The 19,497-nt window shown below is 44.1% G+C and overlaps 1 protein-coding gene across 1 annotated transcript in view; it reads right to left on the reverse strand.

Annotated features, from left to right (window-relative positions):
- Nucleotides 1–19,431, reverse strand: part of MCM10 (minichromosome maintenance 10 replication initiation factor) — a 39,510-nt gene extending 20,079 nt beyond the window's left edge. Inside the window, exons 1-8 of the mRNA XM_080660832.1 lie at nt 19,330–19,431; nt 17,988–18,076; nt 9,447–9,785; nt 8,564–8,665; nt 8,283–8,420; nt 6,261–6,432; nt 2,086–2,251; nt 783–950 (exon numbers count right to left, since the gene is read on the reverse strand). Coding sequence (XP_080516958.1) covers nt 783–950; nt 2,086–2,251; nt 6,261–6,432; nt 8,283–8,420; nt 8,564–8,665; nt 9,447–9,785; nt 17,988–17,994 — 1,092 coding nt within the window. The 5' untranslated portion in view covers nt 17,995–18,076; nt 19,330–19,431. The remainder of the gene's footprint in view (nt 1–782; nt 951–2,085; nt 2,252–6,260; nt 6,433–8,282; nt 8,421–8,563; nt 8,666–9,446; nt 9,786–17,987; nt 18,077–19,329) is intronic.
- Nucleotides 19,432–19,497: the final 66 nt, after the last annotated feature.

Genomic DNA, 19,497 nt, shown 5'->3' on the forward strand with positions numbered 1-19,497 from the left:
AGAGACTGGCAAACTTTGGTCCTGATATCACTACAGTGCCTATGTCTAGGTATTTTTTTAAATTATGTGAGAAAAACAAACCCCACTGTTTACTGTAAAAAGAAACTATAGTGAAGTTTTCCTGTTACTTGTAGCCAAACACATTGGAACCAATAGGTGAAGATTTGTTGCTATTCTCTGGTAAAAATAAGGACTGAAAAAACTTTGTCTCTCACTACTCCTGATAATAATAATAATCTGTCTACAACAAAGTTTAAAGTGTAGCTTTGTGCTGGGTCAGATGAAGAAATGGTATGCCCCCATTCACACCATATTAAGATTTACAATTTACTAGAGAATCAGTGGGTAGTACCAAAACTCTAATGATGCTTAAGAAGATAAAAATTAACTATGATTCTAAGTTGCAACTATGGTTGTACTAATCAGTGGAGCAAAGTCCTCTCAACTGTCAAACTGTAAGACCTTGCCATCTTGATATACCATGGAAATTTATGAAGGAGAGTTAAGGAGACCTGAGTTAAGAGTTCAAAAAACTCCAGGAACTTTGGAACTAATTCAAAAGGATATAATGAAAGAAGCTGATACAAAACAATTTAGAGCAGGTGGAAAATTCAGAATACTGGTGGGTGAAGAATGAACAAGCAAGCAAAAAAAAAAAACAGATTCACGGAGGTAATACTTTAAAAGCATGATCTATTATCTGAAAGTAGATAATCTTGTTGACAGAATTTGACTAAGCTGCAAAGGCATTTCCCTCAATAATCACAGAAACAGATTCTTACCTCATCTGAACCATCCTTGGGCTTCATGGGGTTAGCATTGAGTAGCCCTATGACAGTACCCTGTTCAGTCTTCCAGAGTTCTCTGTGAACTTCTCCAAACAAGAACAATGACACATATTGTGTCAGGTCACGAAGATCATTTAGTCGCCAGATGCTAAATGTTTTCCCCTGGAACAAACATTTATTCTTAATTTTAATTATCTTTGAATAATGAGGTAGACTGTCTCCATTTACCGTTCAAGTGTTCTATTGTGGAAAAATATATAATTATAATCCACCCTGAATATATAATCATCAGAATTTCTGTTAATTATAATCCTTTCTCTAGGTATTAGTACTACCCTTCATTTTAGAGATGAAGGTAAAGTTAAGGTAAGGCAGTAGCAAACTTGTTACTAGAGTCTCTAATTCTCAGGTCTAAGTAGTCAATGGGATAGCAGCACTGCCTTTCTAATCTCTCTCACTGGAATATTCAAACACACACACTCATGTGCATACCACACTGATATATATTTGGTAACTTATCACTGATTAATTAAATTAAAACTACAATGAGATATCACCTCACATCTGCCAGAATTGCTACCATCAGGAAATCAACAAACAAGTGCTGAAAAGAATGTAGAGAAAAGGGAACCCTTATGCACTGCTGGTGGGAATGCAGACTGGTGCAGGCACTTGGAAAACAGTGTGGAGTATTCTAAAAATATTAAAAATGGAACTGCCATTTGACCCAGTGATCCCACTTCTGGGAATATATCCTAAGAATCCCAAAACACCAGATAGAAAGATATATGCACCCCTATGTTCACAGCAGTGTTATTTACAATACCTACAATCTGGAAATAGCCCAAGTGCCCATCAAAAGATGAGTAGATAAAATAGCCATGACACCTTTACACAATGGAATACTATGTGGCTGTAAAAATAAGAAGGGTCTCTTACCCTATGCAACAGCATGGTTGGACCTGGAGAGTGTTATGCTAAGTGAAATAAGCCAGTCAGAGAAAGACAAATACCACATGATCTCACTTATGTGGAATCTAATGAACAAAACAAACTGATAAACAGAATAGGTCCAGAGGTATGAATGCATGGAATGACAGATCTGAGGGGAGGGAGATCAGGGAGATGGAAAAAGATTAACCCAAAAAACATATATGCATATATGCAAAACTCAGGATACAGACAATAGTGCAGTGCAGGCAGGGTGGAGGGGAGCAAAAAGGGGGAAAATGGGGGACATCTGTAAAACTGTTAATAATAATAAATAATAATGATAATAAAAAAGAAAATGGCTCACACTGTTACAGCTCTGCGGAGTGACTTTCTTCAGTATAACCCCAAATGTTACCCAATCTACTTCTTCTAGCTTTTCACTTGCCATCTTTTCCTTGAGCTGAGACAGTCTGATCAGTTTTCGACCTGTCATTTTCTTGTTCATTTCTGTGGAGGACACTCGAGGCCGTCTGCATCAAGAAATCAGCAATTAGTAGACCATCTATCTATATCTATATCTATATCTATATCTATCTATATATATAAAACCCTAATATGCAAATAGACCGAATGACAGAACAACCAAACAAAGGGTCGCTATGATGTGCGCTGACCACCAGGGGGCACGTGCGGCACATTGCAGGCGTTGGCTGCTATGGGATGGTGGAGCAGGTGAGCGGGGGCACTAGACCAAGGTGCCAGTTGCTGTCATCGGGGTGAGCCTCTGGTGGTTACTAAAAATTCTTTGCTCCCTCATGCCACAGTCCTGCCTGGTGCTCGCACCCACTGCTGGCTCTGGAGCCACCACTCGCACCTACTGCCAACGCTGGCCCCACTTGCACCTGCTGCTGGCGTCAGCCCCAATCGCTCCACGCTGTCAGCGGTTGCGAGCGGGGCCGCAGCCGTCAGCACATGGGAGTGGCGGCGGCGGGAGTGGGGCTGCCGGCAGATAGGGAACCCGGGGCCACAGTGGAAGGGGCTGGGCGGGGGCCCAGAGAATGGGCCAAGACTCGCCCCTGTGCCCACAGCAGCCTCACGGCCCACAGTTCCTTTTAAGGTGCACGAATTTGTGCACTGGGCCCCTAGTCTATATATATAAAAGCCTACGCGACTGTTTGACTTTCCGACCAGTAGCTATGACGCTCACTGACCACCAGGGGCAGACGCTCAATGCACAGGCATGGAAACATGGAACATACTGATGAATATCAGAGGGAAGGGGGCGGGGGGAGGGCAGGAAGATATTAACCAAAGATCGTATATGCATACTAGAGGCCTGGTGCACTGGTGGGGTCCTTCAGCCTGGCCTGTGGAGATCGGGCCAGAACCGGCAGTCAGACAGTTAGTCTAATAAGAGATTATGTGGCACTATAGCAGGTTGGTTAAAAGAAGTGTTATAGGCAGAAATCTCTAAAGAACCTGCTTTCAGGGAGGTTTGGTTACATAGTATGGATTAGGTGGATATTTTTATGGCAGATAAATAAAAATGACAATTTTTAAAGCTAGGTTTATGTTTCCTTGGATACAGAATTGGGGCTTATATAGAAATAAAAAAGATAAATTCTTTAAGTTCATATCAATTATAATTTATACTATCCCTTAAAAATGCCTTTTGGCCCTAACTGGTTTGGCTCAGTGGATAGAGCGTCAGCCTGTGGACTGAAGGGTCCCAGGTTCGATTCCGGTCAAGGGCATGTACCTTGGTTGCAGGCACATCCGCAGTAGGGGGTGTGCAGGAGGCAGCTGATCGATGTTTCTCTCTCATCGATGTTTCTAACTCTCTATCCTTCTCCCTTCCTCTCTGTAAGAAATCAATAAAATATATTTTTTTTAAAAAAAAATGCCTTTTGACTTTTATATAATACTAGGGGCCCGGTGCACGAAATTCGTGCACTGGGGGGGGGGGGGGTGGTCCCCTCAGCCCAGCCTGACCCCTCTCACATACTGGGAGCCCTCAGGGGATGTCCTACTGATGGCTTAGGACCGTTCCCCATGGGGAGCGGGCCTAAGCCGCAGTCTGGCCTCCCTTTGTGGGAGGCGACCGGGCTTATCAGGGAAAGGCACCAGCCCCATCACCCCGCTGCTGCAGCCACTGCCAGTCACCGCAGCCACCAAGGTGTTTTCATCAACACGGACTCCGATCCCTTCACCATGAAAAAATGACAACTTTCTTTAGGCATTTTCAAGATGTGTCTTTCATAGGATATGACATTTCTTTCTTTCTTTTTTTTTATCCTCACCTGAGGATATGTTTCCATTGATTTTTAGAAAATGTGGAAGAGAAAGGGAAAGACAGAGAGAAACATCCAGAGAGGAACACTTTGATTGGTTGCCTCCTGCATGAGCCCTGACCTGGGCCCCAGACAGGGAGGAGCCTGCAACCTAGGTACATGCCCTTGATCAGAATCTAACCCGGACCCTGCGGTTGGCAGGCCTAGGCATTATCCACTAAGCCAAACAGCCTAGGGCAGGATATGACATTTCTTAGCCCTCCAGCAGCTGACCTTCGTTTTTTTCTCTAGGAGTGTGGTGGAAAAGCCCTAGATCACCTTCTTGGATTCTTATACCCAAGTTACTAAGATTATTACCAGTGGCATACAGGGAGCTTAGCTAATGAGCAGTCAGAAAAGGTGTTTCCTTTGTAGTTCACACCTATCCCTCCGATCTCCGGCTCCACCCCTGACAAGGCCTAAAGCCTCGGGGACTGGGCAGGGGCCCTCCAGTTCCCTCCAATCGCCGGCTCTGTCCCTGCCAAGGCCTAAAACCTCTGGCCCTGGGCAGGGGACCCCCAGCTCCCTCTGATCGCCCAGCTACGGCCAAGGCCACAAGCCTCTGGCTGAGGCTCAGGCCCTGGGCGGGGGACCCCCAGTTCCCTCCGATCGCCCGGCTCCGCCCCCTGCCAAGGTTGCAAGCTTCTGGCCGAGGCTCGGGCCCTGGGCAGGGACCCCCAGCTCGCTCCGATCGCCCGGCTCTGCCCCCAGCTAAGGCCGGCAAGGGCAGGCGGAAAGCTTGGCTTCCTCCATTGCCGGGGAAACCCAAGCCTCCCTTCTGCTCTCTGTGGCCGCAGCAATCTTGGTTGGGTTTATTTGCATATTTGCTCCTGATTGGCTTGTGGGCATGGCTTGTGGTTGTAGCAGAGGTACAGTCAATTTGCATATTACTCTATTATTAGATAGTCCTAGAGGCCCAGTGCACAACATTTGTGCACTGGGGAGGGGGGGTGTACCTCAGCCCAGCTTGTGCCCTCTTGTAGTCCAGGACCCCTTGGGGGATGTCTGCCTGCCCGCTTCGGCCCATTCCCCGCAGGCGGCCATCCCCAAGGGGTCCTTAGTGCTGCCGCAGAGGCGGGAGAGGCTCCTGCCACCATTGCTGCATTTGCCAGCATGAGGCTGGCTCCTGGCTGAGCAGCGCTCCCCCTGTAGGAGCACACTGACCACCAGGGGGCTGCTCCTGCATTGAGCATCTACCCCTTGGTGGTCAGTGCGCGTCATAGAGACCGACTGTTCTGCCGTTCAGTCAATTTACATATGAGGGTTTTATTATATAGGATCATGAATTTGATATAAGTAAATAAGATTTTTAAATTTCATGTTTTGCAGGAATTGCACTGGTTCTACCATTTCTAACCAGATATTTTTTAAGCCAACATTTCCACATCCATCCATCCACGTATCTATCTATCTAAAAGTCTAACTGACCGTCTGACCGTTAGCTATGACGTGCACTAACCACCAGGGGGCAGGTGCTCAACCCACAGGTATGGAAACATGGAACAGACTGATGAATCTCAGAGGGAAAGGGGAGGGGGGAGGGCATGAAGAGATTAACCATAGATCTTATATGCATACTAGAGGCCTGGTGCACCAGTGGGGTGCCTCGGCCTGGCCTGTGGGGATCGGGCTGAAACCTGCAGTCCGACATCCCCCAAGGGGTTCTGGATTCTGAGAGGGCACAGGCCAGGCCAAGGGACCCTAACAGTGCATGAATCCGTGCACTGGGCCTCTAGTAATAAATCCTGGGACTTAATCCTATTTTAATTGAATATCTTAGTTTTTCCACATAACAGATGCAAAGAATATAAATTTACCTTAAAAGTTATTAGGATAAAAAGAGCACAGCTATTTTCTTAACATCAATTACAAGATACTATTATCCTGGTTAAATTGTATGTTTCTTTATGTATTTAAAAATAGTCTCTATCACTGCTTCTTTCTGTCAGTTTGATTAAATATAATTTCACATCTATTTACCTATCTATCTATCCATCCATCCAAGCAAAAGTCTCCCTTAAATACTTCATATGCAAATGTACTGAATCACAACCAGTGCTCAATGCCAAGTTTTGTCAAGTTCCAGAGTTATTGGTGTTATGTGGATCTGCTGTACAAATACACCATTTCTAAAAGGCTCAGCCCTCAGGCAGGAGGACAAGGCATCTGGCGGGGCATGTGATCAAGTGAGGGGCTGTCAGTTACTGACCTGAGCCTCAGGCCAGAGAAGGCTTCTACCGAGACCGGCTGAGCCACGTCCCCAGAACTCCTGGCGGCCTCCACACCCTGATCTCTAGTCATCCAACTAGGTTTGTTCCCAGGAGTCATTCGGAGTGGTTGGGAGGGTGCATATATCATCTTTGAAGGTGAGCTTTTGGGCTCTAGAAAATTAACATAAAAATTAAGTGAAAAGAAAACCACACTGATAACTATAACATTTTTAACAGTTTTTCTTTTTTTCATCCACCATATAATAACCAAATATTGAGAGAACAAAGGAAGCCTACAAGATCATTTCTGTACTACCCTCAAATCTCTGTAATGATGAACATGTTTGATACTGGTGCTGTCTAATATGGCAGCTGATTACTTATAATTGACGACTGTTTCTAAGGAAATGAATGTCTAACTTAATAAAATTTAAATTTAAATAGTGACACGTGGCTAGTGACTGCTATATTAGATAGTGCCAATCCCCAAACACTGTTCCTCGCCTGGCCAGTGTGGCTCAGTAGTTAAGCATCGACCTATGAACCAGGAGATCACAGTTTGATTCCTGGTTAGGACACATGCCCAGGTTGCGGACTCAATCCCTGGTAGGGGTTGTGCAGGAGGCAGCCAAACAATGATTATCTTTCATCATTGATGTTTCTATTTTTCCTCTCCTTTACTCTCTGAAATTAAAGTGTGTGTATATATATATATATATTTTTAAAAAAAACAAACCCAAAACACCTTTCTTCTGCAAAGACATTTATTGAGTATTCACCACATATGGAACACTGTGGTAGATTTTATGAGGGAGCAAGAGCTCTCCTTCAGAATTCTATAATTAGTGGATATTTGTGCACAGATCAAATTCCACCTGAAGAAAACCCAAAGTTCACTTTTCTCCTTGTTTGTTTCATTTTATTTCAATCCATTCAATTTTGTTCATGGGGTAAGGAGAATTGGGGATGATCAAAGTATTCTACTGACAAGGCTACTTTTCCTGTTTTAGAAGTATTTGACAGTACTCCTGAAGGTCAGAAAGTTTGAGTATTTTCCTTAATAAAATATCACTTTCTCTTCAACCAGATTTTTGTTTACCCTCAGAGAGACTTTGGATCACTGCTTCCAAACTAGGGCCAGGGCAACCCTGAACTTTAGAATCTCTAGAAACCATGTCCATGTCCCACCCCTCAAAACTGAATTCTGAAAGCTACCTAATGAAATACCTTAGTAATGCCAAAGGTCCTAAAGGGATGGACACTACTCATAAATAGATATATAAAGTATAAATTTGTTGTCAAATAAATATGAACACTCAGAGGCTGCAACTATTCTCTACTATTGTCCCATATATCAATGCTATTCAAAAGGGCCTTTTTAATCTCCCATGGTCAAAAAAATACTGCTTACTCTTAGCTATGTTATCTAGAGACCATTTTGTCTTCTAAAGAATAATCACTTTGGGCAAACTGAGGCAATACAACAAAATCAACAGAGAGCTTATAAATCTCTTTCATTTTATTGTGTGTGTATGTATATATGTGTGTGCTGAAATAGGCTTTTATTTGAGTACTATTCCAGACTACTGGCAAAGAAAATTTTTCTCAAGAATGGACCTTCTAATTTAATACAACCTAACTTCAAATAAAACCTGATTACTTTATAAGAGAACCTATGCACCAATCTGACAAGTCAAAAGATTAAATCTCTAGATTGCTAGCATGAGATCCAGTGGTTAATTTTTACTATAGTTCAAATCAACTACAAGACTACAGAGTTTTAAAAAAAAAATTCAACCCATGAAGTGTTTAGTACATACCTACTCTCTACCTAAAAATTTTCTAAGCACTTTGAGATGTGGAGAAAGAGTACATAATAGAGCATATGGTTCCAATTCCCAAGAAACTTTTCTCAGGGGGCAGATGAAGCAGACACACAGAGACACACACACACAATAGTGCCAAAATATATTTCAACAGAATCAGAGTAGTGAGAAACCAGGAGGCCTTGAGTACTTCACCTGCAGGTAAAACTTTTGGTGTCCGAGCCACTCGCTTGGTTTTTGGTAGAGTAGGGACATCAAGCTCTGCAGAAAAGCATGTCGACTCCTGAATTCTCCGAACTTTCTTCTCCTTAAGAGGGGGGTGTGGAGACTTCTCTACTTGATTAAAAGTAAAAGAAATTAGTAATGAAAGTTTAGAAAGGGGCTCAGGAGCAGTTTTACCAGGAATTGGATGCAGAAATGTTATAATTTCTTAATATGAGAAATGCATACTATTACAAGAATTACAGTCTGATTACCAGATTTATGCAGACAGGCTGGACTTGTAGGCTGTTTAATTGTCGCCATTTTTAGCTGTTCTTGTAAGGACTTCATTTGCTCTTGCAACTTCCTTAATTCATCTAGGGGGGAAAAATAATGACTTAAGAAGCAAACCAGAAGAAATATTATACATGACAAAAGTGCTGGAATTATTTTTGGTGTCCACCCATCTTCCCCCCAAACCTCGAGACCCACAATATAATCACATACTAAGAACTCAATTAACTTTTACACTTCGAAGGGGTCCCTTTAGAGAAATAAACTTATTTCCAGTAATCAAGCCTCTAATACCAAAGCTACTTATGAATTTGTACTACTGACAGATATCATAGATACCTATCTAGAGTTAAGTTTTTAGGAATCAAAACATTAATATCACAGAATATCATAACTAATACAACAAATGCTTGGTCCTGTATCAGAAGAAACTGCCAACCACGGAATTTTATTATAATTAAAAATATAAGAGAAGATGCCAGGGATAAGAAAAGTACACTTCTCAAAGCTTCTGTTCAGAAATGGTCTCCTGCTCAAATAGAATGTGCAATAGCTTTTATAGTCTTGTGTCTGGCACTATTTGCATATAAATTCCAAAGTAATTTTTTCGTAATAAGCATGAAAAGTGTTAGAGTCACCCTGTGAAGGACCAACTATAGCTGCTGTCCCTGATACATATATACGTTGCTGGCTGGCTATCGCTTTGTGTGCTGAAATGCTGGCCTTAAATGTTTGATATACTAACTCAGACAATTTTTTTTTACAAAGTCATTTATCTTCACTCTTGACTCAACAGTTATCTTAATGAAAACTGTCAGACTGGTGGTCTTCTTCTAGTCTAGAGAAAGCAAGTAGTTTGGGCACCTTGTAACTCTTGATTAGTTTTCCCTTGATTGAGAGCAGGAGCAGGGAGGGCTCTGTTTTTAGTTGATTGTAATGCAGGAACTTCTTCATCTGATAAGTCCTCCATATCTCCAAAGAGAGTAGCCAAATTTTCTTTTTGGTCTTCAGTCTTTTCCACTTCACCATCATCAGCTTCCTCTGTGTAAGATTCACCATCACCGTCAGCATCGAAGAGCTCATCAAATGTATCAGGTTTACCATCATCCTGGGTGGAAGGGTGGCTCTCTTCTGAATGACAATCCAAGGCTGACTCACTCTCTTCCAGTAGTGAGGTCAGCAGAGACAATTCATCTTCACCCACTAGGGGAAAAAGAAGAAAAAGGAGAGAAAATAAGCCTACCTGAGAAGAACTGCTAATGAAAGCATAGTTAATTAAAACATGCAACATTCATAACGCAATTAAAATGACTATAAATTTAACCAATTTTCCTGGTATAATCACTAGTCTTATCTCCTAAGTGCTTCTTGGAGGGCTCTGGGCTAAGGAAGAAGGGGCCAATATCTGCTTAGTAATCACACTGGGCCAGTCACTAGGCTAGATCTTTCCCCCTACACTACATCAGCTAATGAGACAACTTCCTGCATACCAACTTTAACCCACAAGGGTGTAACTGAAAAACACACTAAACATACACTGAGTGGCCAGATTATTATGATCTCTGAATGCATAATAATTTGGCCACTCAGTGTGTGCGTGCGTGTGCGTGTGCGTGTGCGTGTGTGTGTGTATTAAGAGGCCCAGTGCATGAATTCATGCATGGGTGGGGTCCAGCCAGCCTGGCCAGGGGGAGGGGACATGAGCAGTTGGCCGGCGTGCCTGCTGGTCGAACTCCTGGTTGAGGGGACAATTTGCATACTAGCCTTTTATTATATAGGATATACACTGAGTGGCCAGATTATTATGTGTTCAGAGATCATAATAATCTGGCCACTGTATATTTAGGCCCTAGATGTATATATTCCCCCAGTTTTTTAAAAAATTATTTTTAAAAAATATATATTTTTTATTGATTTCAGAGAGGAAGGGAGAGGGAGAGTTAGAAACATCAATGATGAGAATCATTGATCGCCTGCCTCCTGCACGTCCCCCACCAGGGATCAAGCCCGCAACCTGGGCATGTGCACTGACCGGGAATTGAGCTGTGATTTCCTGGTTCATAGGTTGATGCTCACCCACTGACCCACACTGGCCGGGCTATTTCTCCAGTTTTTAATTGTTTGAGCAATTTTTTAAAAATATAGACAGGTACATACAATTACATAAAAAGTGCTCATATCCCGCTCGGCCAGTGTGGCTCAGTGTCGACCTATGAACCAGGAGGCCAGTTTGATTCCCAGTCAGGGCACATGACGGGTTTGCAGGCTTGACCCCCATTGCGGGGGCATGCAGGAGGCAGCTGATCGATGATTTTCTTTCGTCACTGATGTTTCTATCGTTTCCCTCTCCCTTTCTCTATGAAATCAATAAAAAATATATATGTTTAAAAAATACTCATATTCCATCACCGAGAATTAGCCACCACTAACATTTTGTCAGGTTTTCTTTGACCTTTACATTAATTTTTTAAAAGCTTAAAACAAACAAACAAAAAATACTTATGCCAAATCTTATTCCAACTCCACATCACTACCTCCAGGCCCCACTACAACCACTATCATAATTTTGGTATACCATTCTAGTCAATTTTTCAAACTTTTAATAAATATATAGATACTTATAACTAACACACAGTATTTGGTTGTTTTACAAATATCTATATAAATTATTTCATACTATATGTATTACTCTGTATCCTGTTTTCCTTCAGGATACAGAAAGATTGCATGTAAGACTGATCCAAATCAAAACATATACTTATTTCTTTCAATTGCTGTTTAGTAGTCCACGATAAGAATGTATCACATTTTATTAATTCATTTTCCAATAAAAAATATATGAGCTATTTCCAATATTTTCACACTACAAAGTATGCTATAATCATGCTTACACCTTGTACATGTGTGAGAGTTTCTTGGAAATACATATCAAAGGTGAAAGTCCTGGATTTTGGGGAATGCATGTTTTCCAAATTTACTTGATACTGCCAAATTGTTCTCGAAGTGGTTGTACTCTCACTAGCATTGTACTCAAGCACCATTTCTCCCTAGCCCCTCACCAATATCTGATAGGTCACCTAAGATATTTTGCCAACCTGCTGGATGATTTTAAAAGGCAGGTAGCTCATTGTTTTGATTTGCATTTCTAGGATTACTAGTTGAGGTAAATTCTTGCTTATGTTAACTGGCCAGTGGATTTCTTCTTTTTTGATTTGTCTATTTTCTTTGCTCATTTTTTCCCTGTTCAGGCATTATTCCTTTAAGAAATCAGAAGCATTTAAAGCAAAACGTTAAGGATATTTCACTCCCTCACTGGAAAGACAGGAGCTGAAGTCCAGACAGGGCAGGGGCCTGCGGTGAAACAGGTCAGCATAGGAGCCTGGGCTAGGATGGAGAGCTCTAGATCAGGAAATCAGTATCCTTTCTACTGCTGTACACTCCCATACCAGATGGGAAAGAGCCAACAAATTTAAGGCCTAGAATTTAATGAAAGGGTCTGAAGCTTAAAGTCAGAGGTTGTACAACAATTAGTTTTGAATGCTTAGTCCGCAGACTCTAGGATGACAGGGTGCAGCAAGAGAGAAAAGGCAATTGGTTCCCTGTGCTCCAGGTGAGATGGTCACATCCTGGCAAGGGAGCCTTTCTCTGTTCCCAGCTGCTGTAGAGAGCACCCCGCAAGAAGAGGCCTTGGCCCACACCACTGGGAGTCACGAGTGAAAAATGTTACCTTGTGGTTCCATACTCTTGGCTTTGAACTCACTTTCTTTCATGAGAGCAGTCAGACTAATCCATGATGCCACTATCCCAGGTTATCTCAGTCACCACCAAAAATCATGTTTTCCTGATGTTATGTTGACCCATTTTCCTGCCTTCCTACTCACAAACCTCTGGGATCTGCTATGTGGAACACAGAATCTACTACCAGCAAGTTTCTCTATACCCTCAGTGGCTGTTAGAAATCAAGCTGCCCCGTCGAAACTGGTTTGGCTCAGTGGATAGAGCGTCGGCCTGCGGACTGAAGGGTCCCGGGTTTGATTCCGGTTAAGGGCATGTACCTTGGTTGCAGGCACATCCCCAGTAGGGGGTGTGCAGGAGGCAGCTGATCGATGTCTCTCTCTCATAGATGTTTCTAACTCTCTATCCCCCTCCCTTCCTCTCTGTAAAATATCAATAAAATATTAAAAAAAAAAAAAAAAAAGAAATCAAGCTGCCCCTTGAGTGGAATTGTTGGAATTGTTTAACTGCACACACCTCATATTGCAAATGATAGAACAGTGTCCAGCACACACCAGTCATCCTATATAATAAAAGCCTAATATGCACATTGTCCCCTTCACCAAGTGTTTGACTGGAAGTTCAACCGCTTGCTATGACGTGCACTCACCACTGAGGGGAGAGGGCAGTGTTGGCAGCGGGCGGCAGTGGAGGCACTGCTGGCCCCGATGAGAGCAGAACCACGGCTGGATGGTGGAGCAGGTGAACAGGCAGCGCCAGGCCAAGGCGGGTGCGAGCAGGGGCCCAATTGCCCCGCAGATGGTGACCAGCGGCCGGCAGGCCCTGATCGTTGAGCTGGGGACAGGGAACTGGGGGTGGGTGGTGGGGGACTGTGATCTCACGCTGGCTACCTGGGGGGAGGGGTGGTGGGATGGAGGTGTGGTGAGAATGAGGGGTGCCCACTGAGCTCGCTCTCATTCCCCCTGCTACCCTCCCCTGGGACGCCAGGGCTCGCGTGCCAGGAAAGCCCCTGCGTTCAGGTACCAGGTGTCCGTGAGGAGCCCCCCCCCCCGCCCCCCCGCACCCATGTGGCCTCTTCTGGGTGAGCAGGGCCGCAGCCACAGGTCGAGCTCCCTGTGGGTTTGCGCAGGAGCCAGTCTGCGAGGCCAGTTGGGAGAGAGCGCGCTGCCTGCCAGGCTTCTGTGTGGCCTAGAGGCCCATGCTGTGCCCTGGCCCGCGGTGTCTGGCTGCACTCACCGCACCTCTGCATGGGGACTTGGGAAGAGAGTGCACAGGGGCCTGGGGGCCCAGGTGCTGCCCAGGGCTCAGGTCAGCTGGGACCTGCCCTTCCACGCCAGACGTTCACGCTTCCGTCGGCCCGCCAAGCCTAGGGACCACACCCATGCACGAATGTCGTGCACTGGGTCTCTAGTGTAATAAATATTTGGTAATCAACTCAAGGGCCCTGATGTCTTCTTGCTTATCACTGTCACTCTGGAACTATTAACCTTTCTTCAAAACCACACAACATGACATCAGATTTTTTTCATCAGGAAGTCCTCCTGGTTGCTGTCATTTACTAAATTAAATTCCCTTGGGATTCCTCCCACTTCCCCTCCGTCTTTTTTGTTTTCTTTTGTTAATCCTCACCCAAAGGTTTCTTTTCTTTCTTTCTTTTTTTTTTAAGAGAACGTGGAAAGGAGAGATAGATGGGGAGATGGAGGGAGAGGAGAGAGAAACATCGATGTGAGAGAGACCCATAGATTGGTTGCCTCCTGCTGGGGTCAAACCTGCAACCAACATACGTGGCCTTGCCCGGGAAATGAACCTGGGGTGTGCCCGGCCAACGCTCTAACCACTTATTAAGAAGGACAATCCATCGACTTGTCTATAATATTTTTAATATCCCTCATACCCCATTCCTTCAGTCCCCACTTTGGATCCATGTTCCATCATTATAATCACTGCCTTCTAACAACTCTTCATTCCATTGCTTCTCTCGCATGCCCTCAGGTTCCTTGACAGAAATCTTTTCTTTTTTATAGTGGCATGTGCTGTTCTTAAAAAAATACAAAAGTGCCTTGGCTGGTGTGGCTCAGTTGGTTGGAGTGCCTTCTTATGCACCAAAAGGTCTCTGGTTCAATTCTGGTCAGGGCACATGCCCAGGTTGCAGGTTCCATCCGTGGTTGGGGTGTGTGTGAGAGGCAAAAAATCGATGCTTCTCTCTCATATTAATATTTCTCTTTCTCTCCCCCTCTCCTTTCCTCTCTCTCTAAAATCAATAAAAAAAGATATCCTTGGGTGAGGATTAAAAAATATATATATATGTACACGTGTACACACACACACACACACACACACACACACACACACAGTGGCACAAAAATTGTATCTCGAGTCTAATTCAGTTCTAAAGGTCTGTGATAACCTAATAGTACTCTCCTAACTACAATCAAGTTACACAGGTTAAATGGTGTCTTTCCTACTTTAGAGTACATTATTTTTTCTATAATCACCTTATAGTCAATTTTATCATTCACTAGAGGCCCAGCGCATGAAATCACATGAGACCCCAGACCCGCCGCATCGCGAGACCCATCAATGCACCTCCTGGTGACCGGTTGTTTGGTTGTTACGGTCACTGGCCTTTTATAATATAGACTGAGGCCAGGTGCACGAATTCATGCACGGGTGGGGAGGGACCACGGGAGGTTGGCCCTCAGCCCTCCTGGGAAAGGGGCCACGTCCACCGCCACCCACCCTCTGGTTCCCCGTCCCAGCCCGGGCCCGAAGGCCCCGGCGGGGTTGGAAGAGGAGGTGAGTCACTAGGCCAGGCATGGAAGGAATGGACGCCGATGCCACGGTTGGCGCCCCGCCACCACGCGGTTCCCTACCTTCCCCGCTCCTCCTTCCCTCGCCGCCACTGCGGCGGGTGGGCAGCCCCTGGGGAAGAGATTGGACGGGAGCAAGACAAACCCTTGTACTGAGGGCAGACTTTCAATAGATCGCAGTGAGAGAACTGCTCTCTATGTACAAAACCCTGACCCAGAAGCAGGTCTCTACAAATGGTTTAGCATCAGGGGCTGATGGGGCCGGCCGGACAGGGGGAGGGGCCGAGGGAGGTTGGCTGTGGGAGTGCACTGACCACCAAGGGGCAGCTCCTGTGTTGAGCGTCTGCCCCCTGGTGATCAGTGTGCGTCATAGTGACTGGTCATTCCAGTCGTTTGGTCATAACAGTTGCTAGGCTTTTATATATACAGATAATTCTTTGTGAATATTTCCTATAAACTTCTATCTTTATACAATTTATAAAATTTTATGAATGTTGACCTTGATTAAACCCAAGGGACTGCCACTTCCACACCTGCAACCCAACCGGTGAACTATCCTAGAAAAAGACCACCATACTGATTGGTTAAATATACACTGAGTGGCCAGATTATTATGATCTCTGAACGCATAATAATCTGGCCACTCAGTGTACGTGCGAGTGAGAGAGAGAGAGAGAGAGAGAGAGAGAGAGAGAGAGAGTGTGTGTGTGTGTGTGTATATATATATATATATATATATATATATATATATATATGGAGAGAGGGAGAGGGAGAGGGAGAGAGAGAGAGAGAGAGAGAGAGAGAGAGGGGCCCGTGTATGAATTCATGAATGGGTGGGGTCCGGCCAGTCTGGCCAGGGGGAGGGGACATGGGCGGTTGGCCGGCCTGCCTGCTGGTCGAACTCCTGGTCGAGGGGACAATTTGCATATTAGCCTTTTATTATATAGGATATACACTGAGTGGCCAGATTATTATGTGTTCAGAGATCATAATAATCTGGCCACTCAGTGTATATTGCCAAGAACAAATAAGCATTCAGTAGTGCTTAAAAATCCCCACATTTCCCTAATAATTGCTTTCCTATTTTCTAACCATTCAGCCACTTCTCAAACCTCTGATATCCATCCTCTATCTTTACTCTTAGCTGACCTTGTCTCACACTTAAAAAAAAAAAGAGGAAGTAATCAGATTCCATCATCTTTCCCTACTCAATCTGAACATATATTCTCTGCTTTTCCTCCTATGAAAATGGATGAAGTGTCTAGTCCTATTTATGGCCAGTTCTTCCATTTATTAACTGGAACCCATTACTCCCAGCTTCCCAAGAATTCACTCTCTCCCACATCACCAATTTTTCCATTTTCTGGAGCATTTCTCTCAGCATACAAACTCATTCCAATGTCTCCCATCCTATCAACTACCAGATATTTTTCTACTTACTTGTTATCTTGTTCTCTTTACTAGAATGTAAGCAGGAAAGTTGTTCAGGAAACTCTAGTACCAAGAAACATTTTGATTTCATATACTGGATCAAATTGTGAGGCCATGCCAACCAAATGAGATTTTATTAGCTACAATGACTTCTTAGAGAACGCATACCCATTCACCACTTATTTTCCCGACCTTCTCATAGCAAAAAAATTATACTCTGTATTACATAAAGTGCCCTGTAGGTAATTTGATGATTTTAGGAAATAAGAAACTATCATTATACTAATGGTGCAATCAATTTCACATTATATCACAGTATGATGAATTTCAACAACACTGAATTGTACTTTAAAAAAAAAAAAAAAGACAATGTATAATAAACTTGGATTTAAAAAAATACAGTTTCAGACAATGAGCTCAATTATACAACTAAAAAGAATGTATTTTATTTGTTACTAGAGGCCCAGTGCATGAATTCGTACACGGGTGGGGTCTGGCTGGCCTGCCCGAATTGGGGCAATCGGGCTGGGCTGGGCTGGCCAGGGGGAAGGGCCTTGGGTGGTTGGCTGGCCGACCTTGTCCCCTGGTCGAACTCCTGGTCAAGGGGACAATTTGCATATTAGCCTTTTATCATATAGGATCATCTCTTCACAGCCAGCACAATCAGTTTTGTGCTGCAACCTGGCTAAGCGCTGCTAATTAGAACAACATTTCATTACTAAGTAAATATTTGCACACATTCCTGCAAAATGAACAAAACCAGAAAGGACTATAATAATTTAAGACAGCTAGACTAAAACCACTTCAACAGATTACTTTCACTTACAGATTTTTAGAGACAGATGGGGGAAGAGAAGGAGGGAAGGAGAGAGACTGGGAGAGGGAGAGGGGGGAGCGAGGGAAAGGGAGAGAGAGAAAAAACACATTAATTTGTTCTATTTATTTATGCATTCATTGATTGATTCTTGTATGTGCCTCTGCCAGGGGATCAAACCTGTAACCTTAGTGTATGAGATTGACACTCTAACCAAGTGAGCGACCCAGCCAAGGCTCGACAGACTTCAATATTAAATGTGAACTCTGAGACTGTGTGGGTTCAAATCCCTGCTCTGACATTGGTCTTTCTGTTTCTAAAACGCAGTTGCTATGAGGATTATGTTAGTTAATATAATTAAGGATCTTAGAGCAGCACTTGGCACATTGTAAGTGCATGCCAGCTATCATTATTATGAAAGACAATCAATCAGTAATGCCAGAATAAATCCCACTTGATTAAAACAAGTAACATTCAGTGACTGAAGTGATCCACTCAGACAACACTTGAGGGTGGGCAGCTCTTTTCACCATTTTGCAAGTAGGGTAAATAACAAATCCACAAAGGATGATTTTCTGAAAACAAAAGAAAATTGAGAAAACTGCCAGGACTTACCTTCCATGTTGTCTAGGGAACAGTGGTGACAGTGAACTTCGAAGGCGGACCAGGTGCCCGGGAGATGGCAGTAATGCAGAATCTTGGCTCTGTGAAACCATCATTAGAGAAGTCACCCTTGATTCTCTCTTGCACACACTGCACATCCAGAAAGTCCGGAATCCTACAATTCCTAGGGACTCTAATCCTAGAAATCATCAGGAATCTGACCATTTCTCACCCCTACCGCCAACACCATCTTCCTCCTAGTATGGAAGCAGTCCCCTTTTTCTTTTTTTGCAAACTATGATTGTAGAAACTCAGGTGAGGTACAGAGGAGTATGACACTAGATTACATGGATGAAACAAATTGTAAACAGTATTACTATGCTATCTATTGGGGAGTCTGCTGGTTTGTACGCTCGCTCCTCGAGAGTTTAGAAAGTGGAAACTATCTTGTTCATTTCTATAACCAACCACCCTTTCCACCCAAACCCATGCCTTTTCCTCACCCTCCTATCTAGGGCCATTTGACACGTGCTATGGTTCTTATCCCCACAATATTGCTCAAAACTTCCCCTTCTCCCCAATTTTACCGCCAAAAGTCTAGTCCAAGCCACTATCAGTCTTTTGCCCCAATTACTGCATTAGTGTCCTGAATTGGTCTCTTTAGCCTTCTGTAATCTAGTTTTGGTACAACAGCCACAGTAACCTTTTCTTTTCTTAGAAATCTTTTAGAAACAGAAATCCAACAGTGGTATTCCTTTAATAAAAATTCTTTAATGCCCTTAGAAAAAATTTTACGAAGCCAATGAGGCAATGGATACTCTCTACTTCTACTTCCTTATCTTTTCTGCGGGTCCGTTCCAGCAAGACTAGCCTGCATTCGACTTCTTGAACACAAGCGTGCTCTCAGGCCTCGGGCCGTCCGGAAAGTTCTCCCCTAGCTCCTTCTCACCCTGAACTATCAATTTTTCTAAGCCTTTCCACCACCCTCTCAGCTCACCCTTTTCATGACTGTACTGCACTACTGTGTACTTGTTTTATCCTCTTTAAACTGCAGGCGTCACTGGGCGTAAGTAATGAGTGTTTGGAGCCCCGTACATGGCACGTACTCAACATTTATTATTGTGACTTTTAAAAATGAACAAATAAGAGAAGTCCAAACGGCATGCACCTGGCAAGCGTTTTAAAGGTTACTAAAGAAAGAAAACACTGGTCCCTTAACTAAAGTAAACGGCACCTCAGACGTGCCCCGCAACTGCTCAGCCCCGGACCTCCCGGTCGCGCCCTCCCGCGGCCGCCCCCGCTCCCCTCACCCGAGCGCCCGCGGGCTCCGCGCTCTCGCTCCCGGAGCTCTCACCTATACCACAGACGCGCGTGGCGGGACGTCTCTCCCGCCGCCCGAGAGCCACTCACACGCCCAGGCCGGGCTCCTCACCCACTCCGTGCCCCTTCCCTTTCCACAGCCAGGCCCGCCAAAATTTCAAGTAGGCTCCACCCAGTCTCTGACGTTAGACGCACGCCGGCT

Source organism: Plecotus auritus (genome assembly GCF_963455305.1).
Source record: "Plecotus auritus genome assembly, chromosome: 1".
NCBI lineage: Eukaryota > Metazoa > Chordata > Mammalia > Chiroptera > Vespertilionidae > Plecotus > Plecotus auritus.